The 24,465-nt window shown below is 39.7% G+C and overlaps 1 protein-coding gene across 1 annotated transcript in view; it reads left to right on the forward strand.

The window, feature by feature from the left end:
- Nucleotides 1-3,936: 3,936 nt before the first annotated feature.
- The window catches only part of LOC139717081 (structural maintenance of chromosomes protein 6-like), a 33,170-nt gene continuing 12,641 nt past the window's right edge, over nt 3,937-24,465 (forward strand). The window contains exons 1-17 of the mRNA XM_071628589.1: nt 3,937-3,998; nt 5,803-5,965; nt 6,826-6,940; nt 8,020-8,125; nt 8,616-8,814; nt 9,531-9,611; nt 11,194-11,295; nt 12,290-12,427; nt 13,995-14,075; nt 14,921-15,067; nt 16,865-16,953; nt 18,024-18,188; nt 18,844-19,022; nt 19,939-20,117; nt 21,540-21,650; nt 21,960-22,156; nt 24,185-24,269. Of these exons, the coding sequence (XP_071484690.1) occupies nt 5,819-5,965; nt 6,826-6,940; nt 8,020-8,125; nt 8,616-8,814; nt 9,531-9,611; nt 11,194-11,295; nt 12,290-12,427; nt 13,995-14,075; nt 14,921-15,067; nt 16,865-16,953; nt 18,024-18,188; nt 18,844-19,022; nt 19,939-20,117; nt 21,540-21,650; nt 21,960-22,156; nt 24,185-24,269 (2,121 nt within the window). The 5' untranslated portion in view covers nt 3,937-3,998; nt 5,803-5,818. The remainder of the gene's footprint in view (nt 3,999-5,802; nt 5,966-6,825; nt 6,941-8,019; nt 8,126-8,615; nt 8,815-9,530; nt 9,612-11,193; nt 11,296-12,289; nt 12,428-13,994; nt 14,076-14,920; nt 15,068-16,864; nt 16,954-18,023; nt 18,189-18,843; nt 19,023-19,938; nt 20,118-21,539; nt 21,651-21,959; nt 22,157-24,184; nt 24,270-24,465) is intronic.

Raw genomic sequence — 24,465 nt, forward strand, 5'->3', positions numbered from 1 at the left:
TTAGCACATTCTGTAGATGATTAATGCGGGGTTCTATGAGACACAACTAATCACACTATTCTACCAAAAACTGTTCGAGAAAAAAACTGCTGAAAACACAAGTTTCTGTCTGTTTTATGATCCCAAACTTTAATATGATATAGAAAAAGACTGGCTCTTTCAGAAAATACGAAAAACTCAAGATTAGTTAGGTTTACCCATTTCACCTATTTTCCGTCCTCGCACAAAATCACTGCGTGCGACTTTTGTTCATTTTGTGATGCTCGGTCACATATTTCATTTAAACATCCTGTTGATAAGTTGTGTAAGAGTGATCGTTTGCAGTATCATCACACCGTTTGTGACTGCATGGAAGCTTTAGTTGACATTTCAGTGAAAGTGAAATACTTTGGAAATGACTGCTTGTCCCAACCCTCAAAAATATATTCGTCCTTTCCTTTGTCACCTTACATTTTGCACCATCTTTACCTCCATTCATTCTTCAATTTTTCCCACCATTCAGCCTTCCACTTCCTCTTTTTTTCTTCTTCTCTCACTTTGCACCTCCTTCCTCGCTTCACTTTATATTTTTATCCTCAATCTCGATTCCTATGGCAACCGTAGATGTAACAAAAGTTACATCCATTCTAAGCTTTCGTCAAACTGACCCCCCCCAAAAAAAAAAAATCACACATGTAGTGATGTACACACACACCCGCACAAACGCCCACACGCACACACACATACATGATACACACACCTTACCTACATCACTCTCACACACGGATAAAGCAGTGACGATGAAAAGTCTCGTCATGTTTTTACCTTTTCGTTTTTGTTTTTGTTTTATTTTTTATCTTTTGTCCTCGATGCTCTTCTTTGCGCGCATTCACTTCGCGCGTATATTTCGAGTCAGTGAAGCGTAGACGATTTCCCGCCAGCTCGCTTCACTGGGAGAGCGAGGAATCGCAAGATTGGCACGGGAGAAGGTCGGCGTCTCCGCAGCCCACCATCTCGCTAATCGTATTACCCGCGACTCAAGTCCATTAGCGGAAAACCTGCTCGTCCCTTCCCGCGCTCTCGGGGGACACCTTATTTAGAGGGGATTTGCGGAAATTACAACTCGGCCCATTTTTCCCATGAGGTTCGCCGACAACATCTCACGCTCGATCGGCCGTTTAATATTACTACACTTTCCTTGACAACTCCGAGACACACGAGAGGAAACCTACAGATTTCCCCCTCACCCTTCACGAGTTGTTAATACAAGAGATCTTCTTTGTTTGTCTCAGATATCAGATCCTTTGCCTGCTGAAGTCTACTGAGCCACAGAAAAGCGACTGCCATTCCCCCCATACCAAGGGCCTAGCCTTATCTTTAATAAAAAGAACAACCAACAACAACAACAAAAATTTGACGCTTCAGGAGGGGGAATGACAAAGAATATACGGGTAAGGAAGGGAAACAAGCCGAAGATATCATGCAGTAGGGCCTACATGATCGCCATGATGAAGCGTCCTGCAAATAGTTCTCTTTAATCTCAAACAACGAACCATCCGTTACCATGCACAAGATACGAGTTTCATTATATTGCCCGGTATACAACTAATGTTTTTGGTGGTTTTATTGTTAACATATTGATATTTAAAACATGAATAATAATGGGACATTGTTTTAGAGCACTATTACTGTTTAAGTCATAGAGCTAAAAAAAAAGGAGAAATGAGGAGAGGGGTAAAGTAGGCAGTGACGTATCTTGGGTGGTGAAACCCTAGCAACATGTTTTGTGCACATTTACCAAAATCAAATTAACGTCGTGTGACATTATGTTTACGTTAAGGCCGTGACGTGGTGACTCTCCTTCGACTGGCTATATGTAAAAAAAAAAGTGCAATGTCTTCGATTTGTCATAAGCGTGGACAGAGGAAAACATTCTTCCGATGATACAACATGGGTGAAATGATTGCTCTAACATATTCAGGATTATTACACGTATTCAATGCCAAATACTTTCCAGTGAAACGTCACGACCACGTGATTTCAAATGACAACTGGTACTTTGTGATGACGGTAAGAGACGATACTCATATTCATATTTGACATATTGGCAATGAATTAATTATAGGTACATAGTTCTTGAAATGTGTCTCATTGATTTTCACTCGAAATTTCCCACGATTTTTTCCCTTCTCTTTCCTCCTGCTTCTCTTCCTTTTAATCCCTTTTCGGAGTAGATTTCACTCCTCGGCTCTAGCTGAGGAGAAACGGGAAATGCCAAAAAGGAAGCAGTGCCGTAATATACGGCACTGAAAGGAAGAGGTTTGTAGCGCCATCTTGCGTCATCTTTAAGCACAACTTTAAACGTGATCGTCCTGAGAATTAATTTTAGAAATTGGAAATAGATTCAAAGTTAGACACAGATAACAATTGAAACGGATTTTCTCTTCTTTTTTTTTTTTGCAGCGGGGGAGAAAGAAAGGAGATGATTATTTTTCTTTCAAAAATCTCAATTCTTTATTAGGCCCTCTATAGTAGGCTATAGTTGTTGTTGTTGTTTTTTTTTTCAAGTGATACACCAGGACAGTGCAGATGTCAGTATTGTGTTTTTGTAGAAAGTTGTGTGTGTCTTTCTTTCGGGAGAATTAAGATATTTGACGATCAAAACACTGAACAGGAACAGCTGCAGCAGCAGCAGCATAGCAACATCAAAGATGAAGAAGAAGAAGATGAAGACTGATCACTGTCTACGATCATGTGACCACTCAAGTCATCATGACACGTGACACTCATCATGACGATGAGTGAGATTCACTTCCCGTCCGTGCCGGTCACTAAGTTGGTCCACGGTAGCTTTATAGTCTCGTAGTTAAAAAGACAAACAAACCTTAAAGGATGAAATAAAACAACAATAAACAATTAAACAAACACGTTAATATGACTACACCGAACGACGACGACGACGACGACGACGACGACGACAACAACAACAACAACAATAAAAACTAAATCATTTGTATATCAAAACCGATGGAAGTGAAAGATCGAGTGACAAAAATGAATGTCAGGATCACCTAGTGAATGATAATTCATTCTATAAACTTGTGGCAAATGAAATGTCAAAGTTTTTATATGGAAAATATTTGACATGTAAACATTATGATAGCTATGAAGAACCCAAATAAATGATCACATTGTGTTTTGTTGCATAGGTCTTTCCCATGTCTTGATTGCTCATGGAAATGACCTTCAATAGGTGAATCTATAGGGGCCTAAGTATTATGTTGTTGGTTTACGTGCAATTATGATATGAGATGTTTGAATTATGGTCAGTGGTTTATGATTTGTACAGATTTGTTAACTTTGCATCTCCCTTTTCACGTGAGTAGAATCAACTGACATAGTAATCGGCACTTTGCCCAGAAATAAAGGGTATTGATTACTTCAAACAAACAAACAAACAAACAAACAAACAATCAAACAATCAAAACATCCTAGAAATAGAAAGAAAATGAGAATGTGAATCTGGGCACCGTTTCATGAAAGTTGTCAGCCCTGACAAGTTGTCAGTCTCTGACAATTACCATAACAACAGTCAGTGACCAGAGCCTCTCAGCTAATCAAAACCAAGGGTTTGACTGAAATATAATTGTCAGAGACTGACAACTTGTCAGGGCCGACAACTTTCATGAAACGCGTGCCACAGAACTCGATTTTCGATCTGTGATGGCGCCTAGACGGACATTGTGCGTAATAAACCGTTGAGGGCGGTAAATCTCTCAATTTGAGTTTTTCGCGGATTTTGCTGCACGTACAAGTGTACACAATCCAAATCATCGATGTGCTCTTGCCGCGCCGTTCAGAATCCTGCGCTGTGCTGCTGACTACCTGCTGACGCGAGTGACGGGCGGGTTACGCGGCGGCGCGCTTGTTGTGTACGTCGTTCGTGGGATCCGGAGGCGGTGGGGATTCCCTCAAAATCAACCCTGGAAACACGTACCCGAGCTAGGTAGGAGTGAAAGGTAAAAAAAGCAGACTTACACATTGTCAGAGCGCCAATTAATGCACAATAAATGTCAGTTCAGTAGGCCTAACGTTAGAGACGATGGACGATTTGAGAGAACGGAAAAGAACCATTTCGGAAAAGATATTCTCGAGTTTAGTCTGCTCTGATGGCCATGTTGTTAGACATTGTTATGTTAGCATGGACGGTGTCTCGCGCACTCGTAGTCGTAGTGCAGTGATAGTGAGGCATGTAAACAATCATGCATGGTAAATGCTTGGGGGTAATAAATAGGTCTCACTCAGTTAGGTAGGCCCAGCTAAAGTTTACTTTTCTACTTCATTGCCGTGTTAACCGGTGTAAATATACAGTGCACTCCCGTTATAACGAACACGGGTATAACGAAATTCCGGTTACAACGAAATAAAATTTAGGGCCGCAACATTATCAACTCTATGACTGTATTTTTATTGTTTATTCATTCGGTTATAACGAAATTTCGTTATAACGAAAGAAAACTGCCGGTCCCGAGGACTTCGTTATAACGGGAGTCCACTGTATACAAGAGAGAGGAGTCTCAAAACAACACAGAGGTCCAAAACTAACAGGTAGGCGGTGTGGCCCAAGCCTCAACCTGTTTCTGCAGCTGAGCTGCACTCCCGGTTAGCTCCCTGCAGGCAGGGGATGTTCACAATCACAGGTTGTCATGGTTGTAGGTTCCTCTAACGTTAGAACCTATCTCTAACGTAAGCTAGTCTTCTTCTGTTCTAACCAAAGAAAACTTAACTGAGACTGAGACTCAGTGAGAGTGAGAGACCCAACATCATGTCCCATGATCAGCTGATGATCAACTTGACCGAAAGATCGGTCTGTATCTGTCCGTCGGGGAATGTTCCGCGGAGACTGCGTCTGGCTTCACGGATCCCCTCCGTATGTCTACGGAGGACAGCGTTAATGGCAAAATATAAAAGAGTCCTCCGGACAGACGGATCTTTCTGTCTAATGATCAACCATCATACATGCACAGCCCTTTAGCTGTACACGTGTTCCGTGCTTCGCACGGTGTGTGGTCGGGCTAACTCCGTCCATGAATCGTGATTGCCCTCACCTCATTTGTCATTAGCAACAGACGCTGTGCATACATTGTAGTCTAACTAAAGACGCTGTGAGTGTCACTGCGAGTCTGACTACTCTGAGTCCGAGTGTAAAACTAAAACTTAAAGTTGGTGACTGACCCCTCCCTCAGGGAGTCCCGGGTGCGTGGGCCTGAGTGAGTGCAAACTGACCACATGCTAAAAGTAGTTACAGCTGCTCGGTAGAGTCGCAAAGGACCATGCAAATCAATCCTGCCTGTTTCGGAAACTAGCACAAAAAGTCACATGATATGTGATGCAGCAAAATTATGTTCCATTCCCTTTCTGTGTCATTCTGTGTCTATTGTCACAATGTTTTACCATACAAGCATTCCGACACTAGTAGTAGTAGTAGAACATAGTAGGCAGTGGCGGATCCAGGGGGGAGCGCACTCAGCGCGCCCCTTCCCCTTTATTTTTTGTTGAAACAAAAGAAATAAAAAGAAAAATGGGGTATGGGTGCATGTGCCCTCCTTTAATTTTGGGCGCCCCCTCTTTAGTGAATTCTTGGATCCGCTCCTGCAAAGGGGGGGGGGGGGGGGAGGGGGGGGCAGTCTCAAATATCACGTATAGTTCTAATGGACCAGCTAACAAACATCTATGGTAATGAGATGAGTGACCAATCTTGAGTAGAAATTGATCATTCAGCAAAGGCTGAAAAAATTTTGTTTTCTTATCTTGATGTTTTAGGAAAAGAATAGCCAGAATGCCAAAGCAGAAACAGAGCAGAAACGCTTCAGAAGAGCCGCAGGCCAAGAAGGCACGACTCAAGTCCCAGCGCAGCGGAGAGGAGGATGAAACCCAGGATGACACGTTCAACGCTTCCCAAAGCGCTGATTTCGATGTGAACAGTGTAAGAAAGAAAATACAGTGCACTCCCGTAATAAAGAAGTCCTAGGGACTGGTGGTTTTCTTTTGTTTTAATGAAATTTTGTTTTAGCTGTATGGTAAAGTACATAAACATTGATGTCTTGATTGATGATTATAATGTAGGACCTGAAAATTTGCTTCATTGAAACAAGATTTCGCTATAACGGGAACTACTCTCTGCAATTAGATTTGAAGAATAGGAGTTCTACTACCATCCAGAATGACTTGCATTGTAGACTCTACTTCATCGAAGGTTTGATTGAACAAAGCTGTAACTGATATTTGACATTACACTTGCAGGTACTCTTTGAATCTTGTGCTGTGTACCTTTGACATTCAATTCAGGCAACATCATAATGGCAATGTATTCTCAGTCAGGTGGTGCACCAAATTACAGGGAGCTGAATGTGAAGACGTCCTTTTGAAATGTCCATTAGGAGCGTGCTGCTACTTTGGCCAATGTTTTGACATTTGTGTCCCTATGAAAGCTATAAATTGAGAACTTGACAAGTTCAACTTGTATATGAAAAAGGTAAATTGCACAGACCACAAACAGGCAGTTATTTGCAATACTAGCTATAGAGAATCTTACTGTTTCCATTGAGCAAATGATATTCACTTTCCAAGATTTTGTAATTGTAGTAGTATATCGAGTACAAACATAAAATGAAATGAAGATATTAGAAAAAAATCTCTGCTGAAGGGTCATTTTGTGGTTGTAAGTTTAGCAAAAAAAAAAAAAATTACTGGAAATGCACTGTTCTAATTATTTGATTTTAGGATTTGATATCTGACAGATGAGTTGGCTTTATTTTGTTTTTCCCCATTTGCTCCAAATTTTAGTCGGAGGCAGAGTATGGCATCGTTGAGAAGGTGTGTGTGAAGAACTTCATCTGCCATGGCAGACTCTCCATGAACTTCGGCCCAAACATAAATTTTGTGGTTGGCCGAAATGGAAGTAAGTTACTCCTCTTTGTCATTTCGAATGATTCACAAAATGTACCAGTACTCATGCCACATCACACCACAGCTATTTGTGACACCAACCAGTTACATACTGTAAAACCAGAAATTTTCGTGTGCATTTTAAATTTTGCAAATTTTGCGAGAGCCAGGATTGGTGAAATTAAGATACATGCTAAAGGCCTTGTCTACACAATATGCACATACTGCCAGTTGCAGTTTGAGAACATTTTGGTGCCTTGAACTACATTGTACAAGATGCAAACTGCAAGCAATGACACATCTACCAGCATATTACCGGTGTTTCAATATCTACCTTTTCAGGAGTGCTTCAAACGGAAACATGGGAAGAATCAGCTATTCTTTCATAATATTGGTGCAGCACAAGTCAGAAAAGCAGAGGGAAAAGGCAGAAGTTGTGTGTTCGTGTTTATAAATGAACTAAAACTGAACTAATTCTGATTGTTGTGAATGCAAGACCATGGGATATACAAATTGTACATATTGAATGCAGATGTCACAAGTGTTAGAATAATTTCAATGTTATGATGAATTGGTCAGAACTGTTTCTTTTTTTTTTGGGGGGGGGGGGGATGGGGGGAGGGGTGAAAGTAAATTGTGGGTGCAGTTGATAGAACAGGAAATGCTGTAATTCTGTTGTGGAAGCTCACACAATTTAATATTGACGAATTGTGTACCCCATCCTCACCCAGGTGTAACAATGAGTACCTGGTAATGTTAATGTAATGATACAGGTGAACCCCATTATAACCAGATAGTCGGAACTACAATAATTTTCTTGTTATAATGAAATTTTGTTGAAGTAGATATAGTGGGAAATAATGACAATTTAACCAATGAAATTCTCCCATACCAACAAAATCTTTTTGTGTCCATGTTTACTATAAAACTAGGATTCGCCTGTAATGGCAGGGCCCTGCTAAAGATGAGTGCTAGCTCTGAAACGGCTGCCCTAGATAAGTATCACATTATCCTTGCTCTTTGATACAGTATACAAGATATTTAAATGAGGACAGAAAATAACAGTTGCTTTCTATCCATGTTAAATCATAGGTGGCAAGAGTGCTATTCTCACGGCAATCGTGGTGGGCCTCGGAGGAAAAGCAACTGCCACAACTCGTGGGAGTTCTGTCAAGAATTTCATCAAAGAGGGAAAAAGGTAAGTATCACATCACACTTTCTGAAGGTTCAGATATTGGGATTGCTTACTCCTTATTCCATTTTCTTTTTTTTCCCCCAATTTCATTTGTTCTTTGTTCCTAATCAGTTGAAGCTGTGAGGATTTGAGATTCAGATGCATGATTCTGCCAAAGTGATCTTGAAACGATTCTATACTCTTACCAAAGAGAGTATATTTAATCTTGAAAGAATTTGACTCTGGTGGACTCAAATTTGAGGTACACAGGTTTGTAGATCGCCTCACCCTTTGATTCATAGTGTATGCTAGGATATTGTTACAAGCTTGTTGACTGAAATCCTTCACAGATGTTGTTGTTGTTTTGGTTTTAATGATGTCTATATATGATGTACTTGTAGCCTTGCTGCAAGCCTTGTATTTACATTTTTTTTTCAACATACTTGGCATTTCATCTTTAGGACATACCATATTTCCACCTGATTATCCCATCGTGTCCCCCTCCCTCTTTCAGTGTTGCAGAGATCCGCATCACACTGCGTAACCGTGGCGACTTTGCCTACAAACCTAAAGAGTATGGGGACTCCATTATCGTTGAGCGAAAGTTGCGGAAGGAAGGGGGCTCCACCTACAAGCTGATGTCATCCTCGGAGAAGGTCATCAGTACGAAGCGTGAAGAGCTGTCAAGTATTGTGGATTTCTTCAACATTCAGGTAAGAATATTTAAAAAAAAGAAATAATAGCGCAAAGTTACGTCAAAGTTTAAGGAGGATATTTGTTGGGGATTTGTGTGCAGGACATGTTATGGCGACTATATGCATGTATACTTCACTGTCACGGCAAGTGTTAGTTTTACTATATTTTTTCTCTTTTTTTTTAAAGAAAAAAAAATGCTGATTTGATTTTGGATGAAATCATGTAATGTCAGAGGGAACTAAAACGTGACTAAAAAAGACATTTTTGCTGCATATTACATGGAATTGTCCAGTAGTAACAGTATTGGAAGGAAGGAAAACAATTACTTGCACGAACATGCTGTTGTCATAAATGGTCAGGATCAAAGGTCTACCGGTATGTACTTTTGCATGGAAATTTCCCGTGGTAATGCAGGTCGTAATAGTATCAGTGACATCAGTAATAAGTTGAAAATTGTTTGCATGAACATGATGGTGGTAGTTTACCAAAAGCCAAGGTTAAAGGTCATTAAACTTGGCTTTTTACTGTCATTTACCAGCTGTAGTACTTCAACTAAGAATGTGCAGAAGTAATATCATCAGGTACGAAGATTGAGATGTTAAACAATTTGATACCTGATATGACAAGGTGAAAGGTGAAAGGGCAAGGTCAAAGCCTACCAGAATTATTGTAAAATGCCATTTTCTTAAAAAAACAAACTTGTTTGTGTGTGTTTTGCTCCCTCTGTTTTCAGGTAGACAACCCAGTATCCATCATGACCCAGGAGACGAGCAAGAACTTTCTTCAGGCCAGAAAGGCCAGTGACAAATACAAGGTGCAAACACTCACAGGTGTCACTTATTTCATTATTATCATTAATTATTTTTTATTTTAACAGGGAGATATCAAAATTCTTTGCATCAGAATATCTTTGATTTGTAGTGAGTTTACAAGCTGAAGTATTCCCTCCAAGGAAATGTAAATATATACAAAGTAATGGAGAGTTGTTAACTCTTTATGTGCCACGTTCGCACGTCCGAATCAGTCGAAGGCGTGCCAACTTCGCATATTCCGCTCAAATGCACAAACCCGCCCAAACCGATCGATAAATCGCCAAATGCCGCAGTACAATAAAGGCGTTTCTCATGATTCCGTTCCTCTCGTCTATAGCGTGCATTTTATGTGGTGATTGATTAATAAAACAGTGTTTCATACTGGATTTGTGTGCAAATTCTAAGTTTCTGTCACTGCTTTGTGTGCAAAAGTCATACGTTCACAGTAATGTAGCTGCTTGGCATTTGAAAGAAAAGCAATTATAGATTTGTCGTAGAATTTACATCAATGCCAAGCTTGGCATTTTCTCTACAACTATGCACACTTTGTATACAATTTAACATAAATCTATAAAAGTTATATAGATTCGAAAAACAGAATGTTTTCTCAACGCATGACTACTTTGGTGTCTCAGAATAATGTGGCACATGGGGGGTTTCCACCATGGCACATAAAGAGTTAACGTTGTCTTAATGCCATCACTTCGTTTTGTTCTCATACTGTAAAAGTGGACTTTTTTGTGTGCAGAATGATTCTTCACGTTTAGCTGGGTAAGATGAATTTTTATGTCTTTATAATTCTGCTGAATCAAGATGTAAATTATTATTTCATATCACAAGCAAAAATTTGTGTGATTGTAATCATAGACTAGTGTAAAGGGATAGTACAGTATTGGTGGAGATGAGAATTAGGCTTTTAAATTTTTGCGAGATACCAAGAAAACACTTATGATATAGCACAGAGCATACCATTTTAAAAGGAATTCAAAGTTTATTTGATGAAAATCGGGTTTGGAATAACTGAAACATCCAAAAAAAAAGTAAAACAAAGCAATCTTTACAAAGTGTGGGTCCCACACTTTATTAGAATCGCTCTTTTTTGGTTATCTCAGCCATTTCAAAACCGATTTTTTTTTTTCAAATAAACGTTGAATTCCTCATAGAATTACATGCTCTTTCATACTTCATGAGATTTTTCATTATCTCATATAAAAATGTTAGAAACCTGAAATAAGGTCTCAACCAGAACTGTACCATCCCTTTAATGTTGCCCGAAATGTGCAAGAATTTCCACTTTTACTGTACTCATGTATGACTGACATTAACTAAATTTGTAATTGTTTGATGTGCATTTTTTACATGGTAGACTTATGATGTACATATTCTATTCATTTCTGTTTTTGTCCCACTGTTAATGAAATTTTCAGTCTTCAGTTTATTTGACTCATTAAAAACTTTAGTCAGCTTGGATGTGTAGCAGTGTTTTTAATAGTAATGATAATGCTCACGATATAATTGCTATTGCTCCTGGTCCCTTTTGTTCTCCTCTCTCACTTTTTACATCATCACTCTGTTTTGATGCAGTTTTTCATGAAAGCAACTCAGCTGGATCAAATCTCCAGGCATTACAGCGAAATTGCCGAGAAAAAGAAAGAGGCGGAGGATAAAATCAAGATGCAGTCAGAGGTGAGCTTGATTTAAATCATTTTGCACATGATGCACGTGGGATGTGAGGGTCTAGTAATCATTATTTCACTTTTCACAGCAACAACAACAACAAAATAGAAATGAGTTACAAGCAACAATACCCATAATGTCTGTTTTCACTAGGTGATTCCTTGAACATGAACAAGTAACGGTAGTGTGTTCTGCATTCAAGTGCTGTACTAGTGTGTTGTTGTGCCCCAGATATCACTACATCATGGTCCATGCAGCGTGCTAGGCCTACACTATACCAATATACCAGGCCTGAGAGGTTCTGGTTGCAACTATGTGTGTAAAGTGACTTCAATAGTACTACGTGCAAGTCACCGAAGGCATATGGTTTGACCAGAACCTCGAACAATGGCCTGGTATATTTGTTTTATATCCCTCCCAATGAATTTTAGGAGTTACTGCAAAGTATGTGTGGATGTTGACTGATCTAAAGTTATCTTCTTCTTTTTTTCACGCACAAAATTACAATGTGAAAGTGTATGCATCGACTGCACGATGCCCTTTATCTCGCGAAGCGTAGACGCAGTGCGTTTGGTGGAAAACCATACTGTGACATGATGTCTCATGCACTAAAATACACGCTTGTGACATGAGTGGTGCGCTTGCGCTTAGCAAATATCGCCATGACAGCATGATTTTGATATAGTTTTTTTTTAAATACTTTTTCCCAAGGGTAATAGTTGGACTAGCATTTTCATAGTGGGAATATGTTTTGTCACTTTTAATGCCCTCGACCAATCAGAGGACAAGAAATAATTTGTGAGGGATATGATAATTATTAGTTGCGCATGATCCAGCACTGGCATGTCTTGACATTGTTATGTTTGTGCATTGTTCGGTTCGTGGTTCAGAGGCGATTGGCAAGATTCACGACAATGAAACCATGTGAAAATTGTAGCAGGTACAGTAGCAGAACCACTCCTTCTCTTATAATCCCCTCTGTGCCTCCATCCATGCTTCACAGCAATTGCCTGACCTGGAGAAGGAAGTCCTGGATCTGGAGCAGAAGTTCAAGGCTGTGACCTGTCTCCATGACCTCGAGGAGAAGAAGCAGAGTCTGCTGAGACAGGAAGCATGGGCCATTGTCATGGAACAGGAGCAGGTCAGCCACATTTTAACCCTTTGGCCTGAATTCACAAAGGTGGTACAAATGAAACGATGGTTTAAACCATGGACAAAAACCATGGAGCGCCAAGTGTCGCACAGAATATCTCGTTACGAAATTGGTCATTTCTTCGACCAAATGACCATTTCGTTAACGAAATTATCATGTCATGGACGAAATGTTCATTTAGTAACAAAATTTTGTCATTTCGTTACAAAATAATCATTTCATCAACGAAATGACTGCTTTCATAACCACATATTCCGTGCGACACTTTGCGCTCCATGGTTTTTGTTCATGGTTTAAACCATGGTTTCATTTGCACCCCCTTCGTGAATTCGGGCCTTTGAGGACGAGTCTCCAGTACACTTGGTCAGGTGTCTATGAGAAATGCGTGTTGTAGCGAAATCAGTCCGTCCTCAACGGGGTAAGGGTTTGTTTACAAAACGAGTTAACGCTGCTAAAAAGAGAGAGAAAATATGGGATACTTTTCACCATAATTCAAGAACATTCCTCGTTATGTCACAAGTGAGGTATCACTGGAAAAGTTTTATTTTGCTCTATTTGATGCCACATGACAAAATTATTGAAAATATCCGTGGATAGTTAAAGGATGTGACATGGGTGAAGTTCCCAGCAGACAAAGATGAGCGGAGGGCATGGAAAAATCTGCTTCGCAGGAGGACCACTTCGACCTGTGATGGACTTACTAAAAAATGTTAAAAAATGGTGTTGAGACCACCATTTTGCGATTGCACTCTTCATTTGTCATGTATCACAAAAACTGGAAATTCCCCTCACCCCAATGCTTTTTCATCTCTCCAGCCCCCCCCCCCCCCCCCCCACACACACACACACACACAACTTCATTATCAGATTAATCTGATTTGGACAGCTGTTTAACTTTCTGGCAAAATGTTTTTGCTTAGGTAGTTGGGTTGTGGGAACTTGTAAAAATAATTATACTTCTGTGATGGCACTTAAAGACCATCACTGCATGTGCCATATATTATGCAAATTTAGACAATATCTCTGCTGCTAGCCACAGTGACAGAATGAGATGTGCATGTGTGTATCATTCCGTTCAGGAGAAAAGTTAATGAGTTCCTTCCTTGTATTATGTTTTGCAGTGGATGTGTATAATGGAAGGCAATTTTTATCATAATTTGTTAAATTTTGCAAATATCGGTCAAATTGGGAAATTCACAAAAATAAAGATACAGCTGAAATTTACCCGATTTATGGTATTCGACTGCTTTGTTAGACAAACGAAATGTTAATGATTTCTCTCAAGGGAAACCATTTTTGCACATGACTTTAAAGCTAAAATATATATCCACTTTTCCTTTCATTTAAATATTTGTAGACCTCTTCTCTCAGTGTTTACAGAAAATGGTTGGTTGCATCTTTTCCTATTGATTTATCCTCTGCATTTTTTTTGATATAGTTGCTACTTTAAATAATATTTTCATTGTGGTCTGCTTTTTTTTGTGTGTGTGTGTATTCACTAAATTTGGCCCCCAAATATGAGAAAGTTAACAGAAGTGTGGTTTTTGTCTTTCAGAAGAGAGATAAAGTTCAGATGAGCTTACAAAAAGAGGAAAGCAGGACTCCAAAATTTGACGACAAGATCAAAACAGAGCAGGTAAGGCTATAATTATGAATATGCACCATTTTAGGAAAGAAAAGTCAGATTTGTGTGGTGTGCCTTTGTTTCAGAATGTCTGATCTACTCAACTACTCAAACTGATCAACTCAAAGACCAGAAAGCCCCAAGTGCACTTCGATACTCTTGGTGTCAAATCAACATCATCTTGCAAACATGAGTGTGACCTTGTCATTCATGAAAATATCTGTATGCAAAAATAACAGCTTTTACAGTACTGTAAAAGTGGTTTCTTTCGTGGTGGTTTTATTTTCGCACTTTGAGGTTGAACCGCGAATTTAACATCACACGAAAATGTTTTAAACTCGCCGCTTGTTACAACGCTATTGGGCACATGCACACATGAAGACTCCGCGCATTGTGTGCGTATAATGGTCCACACACACAGCAATACCGCGCAATGTAGGTACAAGCATGTTATAACGTACTCAAGAGACGGGATTTCAGGTAAGCCTGCATTTAATTTCAATTTCTATTTAACAAATAAAAGAATAATTGGATTATAGTTTGGGTTTTCATGTGCAAAATAAAACAGTTTTTGCTGACTGTGAATTCACAGATTTTGTCGACCGCGAATTTAAACACATGCGAAAAAGTCGGCACCAATGGAAACCGCGAAAGTATCTGTACGCAAAAGAAACCACTTTTAGAGTACCTCCAAGCTTCTTCATGATCCGATCTGGCAATATCAAATGAATACATCACACCCCAACATGTCAGTGAAGTAGACTTAACATTAATGGGCTTTACCGGTATGTGTTTTACATCATGTGATGACAAGTAATGATCATTGCTACGATGCTACTCTAAATGTTTCTTGGCAGGCCAAAGTACTAGAGGCTGAAGAGAAGTTTACCAAACTCCAGAACCAGATTGAGGATTTCAGACGGAGTATGGAGGATTTGAAGCCACAATACGACGCTACCTTAGACAACAAACGCACTCTCAAGGCGACGGCTAAGGGTTTTGAGGTGAGCAATTCTGACAGAAGATTTCTGAGAGCCGTACGCTCTCTAGGCAGTTGGAGAAGACAAAAACAAAAACTCATTTCATCAGAGAGAATGTCTTTGAAGGATCTTTAGGATGTTGGATCTCTCAACTCACTTGAAGCGACGCCTTATTATCTGATACGTAGTGATAACTAGTATTAAATGAAAACTCATGCACGATCCTTCCATCTTTTGGCACCCTTGCTGGCTCAGTTCAATCTGCTAATAGTGAGTAACATGACATGAGTAACCTTCTGATGTCACCTTAGCATTTAACTAGTTTCTTGTCTTTGCTGTGAGGGTATCTTTGTAGAAGGAAGTTGAGCCCCACAACTCTCCCACTGGTTTGTACTGAAACATGTGAAATCGATCCTTATGGTATGATTTACCAAAAACACCCTTATTCTTGATAGTTTTCATTTGCTAATTTATTCTATCATTTTATTTTTTTATGAGAAAGAAGTAATTTATTTATCTTTCATTTCATTTCTAAAATGAGGAAAGTTGGTAAAGATTTGTGAGTAGGTCCATGAGAGGCTTGAGAGGCGATGACATTAAAGGGGACCTCCGGATGATTTTCAGACTTTTACATTTGAACAACTATAAATTAGTCAAACTGAGTACAGAGTTTCAGAATTTATAGTGATTGGGATAAGCAATGAGAATGTTTTCAAAATTTATTATGAATTGCAATGAACAAGGATGATGACATGACAGCCTCACCATAAGAATGCATGAGTTGGGGCTCAAGGAAGCAGAACAAAAGAAGAAGGTATGCATGGATTTTTCACAGGTGAACTTGTTGAGCAAGCGGTATTGTAATGGAATTACACTGCTACATTTCTGAAATATATGAGGCTCTGATGTCATCATCACTGTTCAGTGTAATTTGTTTAAGATTTTCAATTTATTGGTTTCTCTGCTCAAGGACCACAATAAATTCCACGGATCTATACATGGAGCTGTTGATTTATGTACTACATGATGTGAAATTATGAAAATCGTCCGGAATGCCCCTTTAACTTGTCACTCCACCTAATTTGCATATCAATTTCATAAAAATGTGAAGCTTCAAATATAACGACCAGGTAGTGAGGGGATGCCATGGAGTGGGAAGGCTGGCCTGGTTGGGATATATTTGAGAATCCTCGTAATGATTTGTGTACATTTTTATCACCAATCTCTACATAAATACACACACAGCCACCGTGGCTGGTGAGCTTCGATTCACATATATTCGCTGACCAGCGCTATTCTTGGTTTTTGAATGTACCCCAGTGGGCAGCGAATGAATCGGGCCACTCATAAATCCCCACACTACTGTAAAAGTGGATATTTTCGCGCGACTAATTTTTCGCGCTTGGTCGGGTAAAAAGAGTTTCGCTTGTTTTCTGATTTTGCCGTGAATCAAGACATCACGCACAGGAATATATATGGCAAGCAGAAATTTTTGCGTGCTTTTATTTTCGCGCTAGTTTCTGGTTGTGCAGAACACGCGAAAATTTCAACACTGCGAAAATTTCCACTTTTACAGTACCTGGCCTTTAATTACTTTGTAATCTTATACCTGATTTAAGTACAAGTAAAACTCCACCTATTATTTGTGTTTAATTTGATTTCATTCATTATAGTTGATATCATCTTTGGAGTGGAATTTAACTTTGATGCTTAACATGGTAGATTTCCTTCTCCATTTTGTTTGAAACCACATTTTTTGTTACCTGATCTATACTGGGCTCTTGCACATAAAAAAAGAGAATGTTATCGTTTGTCTTACAGAAAGAGTTGAAGCAAAAGAGATCTGAAAAGAAAGGTCTGGAAGCGGACCGGGATGATCTTCTGAAGATGATCAAAGAGGAGAAAGAGAAGTGAGCGTTCCTACAGAATCCTTTTCCATTTTTTTTTTTGGTTTTAAGATATGAGTTGTTGTGGCTGAGGGGAAAATATCACAAACTCTGAATCACAAGGCCCTAGGTTCCAGCCCGCCAGCAGCTGTAGTTAGGCTCATAGACAAGACCCATTTCCCTCACTGCCCAGTCCTACACGGGGGACTTAGAACCATTGGTATGTTATATCACTTTGTAAACTTATATCATTGTGTCTTTGATTTTTTTTTTTAAATTAAATATTTGTGCATGGACATTCTGAAGAACAGCCCTGGCTGAAGCTTGTACCATGGTGAAATAGAATGAATAAATGAATGAATGAATGAATGAATGAATGAATGAATGAATGAATGAATGAATGAATGAATGAATGAATGAATGTATGTATGTATAATGTATGTATGTATGTATGTATGTATGTATGTATGTATGTATGAATGAATGAATGAATGAATGAATGAATGAATGAACGAACCATTGTTGCTTGCTCATAAGCAAGAGGATTTTTTGTTTCTAAATTCATAGTGTGTTACCAAACTCATTTTCAAGTCTCTCATATTCTAAGAGCAAATCTTATAAATTCATGAACTTCATTTCACCTATGTTATTCCCGCAATTTTCTGTTGTGAGTATATTCCGCTGCAGGCATGATATATGATACAGTTACCACATCCTAGGAGAAATAAAAAAATGTTATGTAAGAATACATTTGATTGAAGTGTATCTGCATATCTCTTATGTAAATAACTTCAGGTGTATTCAAAATCCTAAAGTGAAACCCCCGTAAAAGAAAAAAGTAGCAGATCACCTGTATCTACATCCTTTCAAATTTAGATCACATGTTGATCTACATCCTTTCAATTTGTGAACCTTTGCAAAAGAGGAATGCTGCCAGAAAAAAACAAAAAATGTACATTCCACAAATCATGTTGGACATTGTGAGGAGTCTCCATTGTAATTGACAATGCAGAAGAATGATGAAATTCTGAGTTTTTGTTGGAAATGGAACTCTGTAAACTTCATGAGCAAATTTGACTCTTGGAACGGTGCAGGGACAAGGCCCAATTCGAGGAGAAACGTCTGGCACGGGAACGGAAGATAGATGACCTCAAGGAACAGAAGAAGACGCTTGAGGCTCAGAGAGAGAACTCGGACAGGGAGATTGGTCAGTTCAAAGCAGCCATTGACAGGGCCGGGGCAGAGTCTTATGATCTTAGGTGAGCAGCAGCAGTCCGACGACGATCGTTGAGGTGTTCTGGTCCAGTGGTTTTCTGCACCTTGGGCTGTCAAGACAAAGGGCTAGGGTTCAAGCCGTGTCACTGTGCTTGTGACCTTGAGCAAGATCCTCTTTTTGTCCAAGGTGCATGGAATGTTGTTTTGGGATATCTTAGCCATTTCAAAACCGATTTTGAAAATGCTCAATTTCTAATTACTTGCCTTTTTTAACGATTTAGCCATCCATCCGAATGAAACCTAGTTTAAGGAAAGTAAAAACTCAATACATTTGGGACAAACATGTCATTTCAAGTTTTTGCCAATTATGTGAAATTGTCATCTACATTGTCAAGACGTACGCTAGACCTATTGGGAGAACCAGGCGATATGGCGGAGGCATACCAGTTGCCATAGCAACATTTCTAGTTCTTACATGCGTCAAGGAAAATCTTCTGGTGCCTTTAATTGATTGAATGCAATATAGCTCAGCCAGTTATGGCCAAGGCCACGGGTATAACAGAATTCCAAAAGATTCCAAAAATTTGAAACGGTTCTTGGGCCCAGCATGTGCTCATCATAGATTGCAGTGCTCAGTCCACAGACAATTGGTCATAATTTGCAGTCCAGCTCACTTCTTCCAATAATACCCTGACCCAGGTTGCAGGAGAGTGGCAGCCTCCAGTCAATTAGGGCCATTAGGCAGCGGCTTACGGACCTCGAAGGGAGTAAGAAGAACAGGTTAAAGCTGTTTGGAGACTATGTGCCCGCCCTGCAGACTGAGATTAACAGATGTGCTACCGCCCGCGAGTTCAACCAGAAACCCCTTGGACCCATTGGTAAGAAAAGCCGCAGTCACACCACGCAAAACTATGCATAGTTTGCTTCCCAATGACTTACAGAAGTTTGAGTGTACGGCCACACGACAAGACAAAACTGCTTATAGTTTCAGTGATACCAAACTCCCTGTAGGTTCAAGGTCTAACGGGAAAATATACAAATGCGCAACAACGTACAAAGGAATGCACAATGTGCTTAAACAACATGAATGGATCTGCTATCATGTCACAAATTTCTCAAAATTTCAGCCATGCGTGGTCACACTACACAAAACTACGCATAATTCGCGAGAAGTGAGTAACTTCCCAAGTGCATGCAGGAAGTTTCATAGGAAGTTTCGCTGGTAACTTCTCGAGAAGTTTGTGGTCACACTGCCCAAACTATGTGTACGCAAAGCAAAATAGCAGGCGGTGAAACTATGTATAGTTTCATGTAGTGTTACCGTGCCGTATGATCACTGTTTCTTGTCATAAGTTTATGAATAATTGCAGTTGACATTGTAATGAATTTCCAAAATGGAGTCACAGCCTTACATGCAGCAAACATTAGAGAAAAAGAGTCATCATGAAAGATGAATGTGAAAGCGGAAGCCATTGTGAGGTGATGGAAAAATTCTAAAAGGGGGTGTGGGGACATCTCTCAGGCTCAAATCTGTGCAGAGGACTCTTGATGATAATTTGCGAAAGAGGATTGGCGGCCAGTTTGTTGAGAGAGGCAGGAGCATGTTTTCTACATGATTTATAGTGATTCACATCATAAGTGTCAAGTACACCATTGTATGTCTCTATATGCTCTACAGGGCGGAAACTACATAATTATAGAAATGACTTGATTATGTTGTGTACATCAATGATAAATGTAGCTGCATCACGCTTCACTAATATCGCAGCAAAATGGACCTTTTTCCTTTGCCAGGCACCTTTCTGACACTGAAAAACGATCGCTGGGCGCTCGGAGTGGAGGCGTGCCTGAAGACACTGCTGTTCTCATTCTGCTGCCACGACCAGCACGATGCCCGCATTCTCAAGCGCATCATGGGGCGCGTCGTCCCGCCGGACAAATCCCAGCCAGCCATCATCACGGCCAGGTTTGAGGCAAGAGGGCTATTCAGTTTGATTTGGTTTGATTGATCCTGAGCGTCAAATATGGCGTCACAGTTGATGCCTCGATAGCTAAATGTAGACATTTTAAAAGTAGCTACAGGACACTTGTGACCTGTGACTGTGTTACCCTAAGTCTTTAATGTTAACCCTAACTTACCTGGGCTATTTAGCGAGCTTTAATTCATGGGGGGGGGGGCATTATGGCCCCCTCCCCCTTCAGATCTCGGCCATTGATCGCGCGATCGCCGCAAAATTTTGCAGGAACATAAAGCCGGATGTAATCTACAAGACTGTTAAGTTAAATTTTCAAAAAATTTGCATTTTCTATTTTAAATTAATTAATTATGCAAATATATGCAAAAAACCTCATTTTCGTCTGTAATTGGCTTATTAAAGCTAATGGAATGCTGATTTTTGGTGTGAATATTCCTAGTGACATTCTGAACATTTGTGCGTAAAAAAAAATTCAGTATCAAAATTAATTTCTTATGTTTTTTATTGTTGTATCAATTTTTTATGTATTTCCTTGTTTTTTCGAACTTTTGTTTTTGTGTTTTTTTAGCAGAATTTGTCATACACATTTTTTGAAGTATAATTATACTAAATTAAATTGATTGCAGCCATTGAAAATTAAAAATATGAATCTTTATATGAATTAATTGAAAAAACACAATTTGTATTGACTTTGTACACAAAATCACGTTTTTGAGCAATTTTGGGGTTGATGAAAATTTTTTGAAGGGGCGTAGCTTCGGAACGGTATGCCAGGGCACGACAAATTTGGTCTCAAAAGTTGCGCGAGACTTGAAAGTAAAAAGTCAGCGAGCGGCGCGGTCAAAAAAAATTGCGCGCCGGAATGGTCGCGGAATTCGTCGAGGGGGGGCCATTATGGCCCCCCCCCCCCCAGGTAAGTTAGGGTTAAAGCAAAAAAGAACAACGAAAACCCAACAACTGCTCTACATGTTTGGATATAGACTAAGTTTAAAGTGATTGTTTGAATTTCATGTAAATAGAGATTTTGTATATTTGTTAACTCCAGCCCAAATGTCAAAATTGAGTCTTGATTTGAACTTTGAAATGTAATATTGAATGTTGCATGTTTCTGTTGCATTTGAAACTGACTTACCTGGTACCCGACTGTTTGGTCTCATGTATATGTGACTGCAGCTACACTTTGAAACAATGTTTTTTGGTCACTCCCATGCTTGGTTTAGTGATCTTACCATTTATGTAAATGGTTGTTGGAAATAGAATAGGAGAAATCATATATTACTCATAGCCATTAAACTTCAAATTGTAAGTTTGCATTTAAGTTATTAGTTGCCCGACATTGTTGTGTGTGATATTGGTGTAAAATTTTGTAGTTTAAGTGAACTTTAACAATCATTACTTGCTTTCATTTGACTGTTGCAGTCACGCCCATATGACATACAAGCAGCTGCTGTGCAAACTGATGCCTTCCCTGCCTTCCTGGACATTGTGGCAGTCAACAATCCGGTCATTTTCAACACCCTAGTGGACCAGGTAAGAACAAAGAAGAGAAATGTTGAATACCTTCTTGTGATTCGCACACATTGCGGCATGACTGGGCCTCAATAAAACTTTGTAGGAGCCACAGTGGGCCTTGGTTTACCCCTCGCCAGGCCGGGCTTTTTTGGCTGTTCTGTGGCCTGTTCTGTGGGCCTTAAGGCAGAATGAAAGACTGGTCACATGTTAGCTCTTGACGAATCATTTGTTTAGGATCCATATCACCATTTTAAGATGTGACATATTGACTGCTTATGGTGTTGATGATTAATGCTATGGCTCTCATTTCATCTAAAATGCATGTAGCGGAGAGTAGAGAACATCCTTCTGATCGAAAGGAGCCAGGATGCCAGGCAGTTCCTCCGCCACACCCCGCCGCCAAACTGCCGCGAGGCTTTCACTATGGCTGGGGACCAGGTTTACGCCGGGGCTGAACAGAGGTTCTATGCCAGCATGCAGAAGGAGGCCCGCATCCTACGGGGGAACATCGATGGTCAGATTCGGTGCGGACGAGGACCAAAGTTTTCTTAAAAATAGAGAAAAAATTAGTTGTCCCACTTTGTTATTGCGATCCTATACATTAGAATTTTTGAGTTTCTTTTAATTACTTTTTTGACTTGTAAAGTGTGCATTGACATCAGAGATATTGTAGTAAATATTTATCAGTTAATGTCTGTTTCTAATTTTCTTCGGGAATCATTCGGGGGGTCTGTAAACTCTCTCCCCACCATGCCCGCCCCCCAATCCTGGAAATGGTTTGTCACTACATCAAGTTTTCTAAAACCTAGATAACTAAGAATGCATCCCAAATAATTTGTTACAGGGGAGATATGTGTAACTCAACATTCCCATGATGATACAGTTCATGATTATCATATTGATACAGTTCTTGATTATCATATTGATATGTTTATTCTAACATATTATTTTTCTATTGTCATCATTATTAGTGAGCCTGATAAAAGGTGGGGCCTACCTGTTATTAGGACCTCTTTGTTTTTTGGTTATCTCAGCCATTTCAAAACCAATTTTCATCCAATATACTTTTAATTCCTCTTACATTCATATGCTCTTTAATATTTCATATAAGTGGTTTCTAATTATCTCACAAAAAGTTAAAACCTGAATCCCGATCTCGAACAAAACTATACCATCTCTTAAACAAGAGACCGCCGAACAAGAGGCAGATTTATTGGTCTAGACTATATACTGCTCTGGGTCATGTATTATAGAGACACCAAAAAGGAACTGACTGATAAGACACGGGAGCAGGAACAAGTCCGAGAAGAGTTGAAGCGTCTGCAGCAAATCATTTCGGAGAACGACAGTCTCAAGAAGCGGGCCCAGAGACAGCGATCGCAGCTGCAGGACCGCATCGGTGGCGTCAACAATGTGAGTCATTTCGTAGAGGGCGCCATTTGGACTTTGCCCGAACTCTGGATGGAGTACATGTATGTAGACTCATTTGGAAGCTAGTGGCTGATTCTGAGAAGTTGTTATGAGCCATGCTGTGGAGTAACACAATACCCACATAATAATGCCTTGTGATAATGTAGGTTTGTGTGTTTGTTGGTGTTACCACATTTATTCTTATTGCTACAACTGTGGCAGCCAGCTTGTCACAATTTCACGCATTGCCCTTTACGTCACTAACTTCTTTTTACAAGAAGATAAGATTATGTTGTGTCAATGGAAGACCTCTTTACTACTGTCTCAAATTTTTTTATTTTGATAACTGGTTGTAACTGGAATTATGTTATAACCGTGTTTGTTTTAATGGGAATGCACTGTAATTGGCAATATATTGATACCTAAAGTATGTGTTCACATCACCATGCATGGTAAGAATGCACTCTGTTGCATCGTAGATGTGATGAAGTCAAATTTTTTACTCCCACAACAAAAAGTCCTGGAGCTATCAATGTGATCATGTGAAATTTTTGCCTACCACAACAGAAAGTCCTGTACCAGAGCTATCAATATGATGATGGGAAATTTTTGTTAAACACTACAGAAAGTTCTGGAGCTACTAATGCGATCATGTAAAATTTTCTCCTACCACGAGAAAAAGTCGTGGAGCTATCAATGTGATGATGTAAAATCTTTGCCTACCAAAAGAAAAAGTCCTGGAGCTATCAATGTGATGATGTAAAATTTTCTCCTACCACAATAGAAAGTTCTGGAGCTATCAATGCGATAATGCAAAATTTTCTCCTACCACGAGAAAAAGTCATGGAGCTATCAATGTGATGATGTATGATTTTCGCCTACCACAACAGAAAGTCATGGAGCTATCAATGTGCTCATGTAAAAATTCTGCCTACCACAAGAAAAAGTCATGGAGCTATCAATGTGATGATGCAAAAATTTTTCCTACCGCAACAGCAAGTCCTGGAGCTAGAGGGCGAGGCTGAGGGGGAGCAGGAGGCCAGTCTGGCTGAGCTTGAGGGAGAGGTGTGGCGGATTGAGGAACAGATAACCACGGTGACACAGAAAGTCGAGCAGCTGGCTGGTAGCTTCAGGGAGGCTAGCAATCGGCTCAAGGAGGCCATTGAGCAGTACGACGCCATCGATCTAGCGATTCAGGAGATTAGCAACCGACTGGATCCTCTGAAGGTACAACATTTGACATCAAAAACCGTCGTAACAAGGACCATGAAAAATGATACAATCAACTCCCTTCCTCAGGACTGACAGTTTTCTTTTGTTTTATAAAAGTTTTGTGATAACCAAACAAATGATGTACAGGCGACTCATGTTATAACAAAGCCCTCAGGAATGGCAGTTTTCTTTCATGACATTGTATGTCAAT

The sequence above is a fragment of the Diadema antillarum genome, unplaced genomic scaffold (assembly GCF_040938485.1).
Source record: "Diadema antillarum isolate AM-2024a unplaced genomic scaffold, OU_Dant_1.0 scf00000071, whole genome shotgun sequence".
In the NCBI taxonomy this organism is placed as follows: domain Eukaryota; kingdom Metazoa; phylum Echinodermata; class Echinoidea; order Diadematoida; family Diadematidae; genus Diadema; species Diadema antillarum.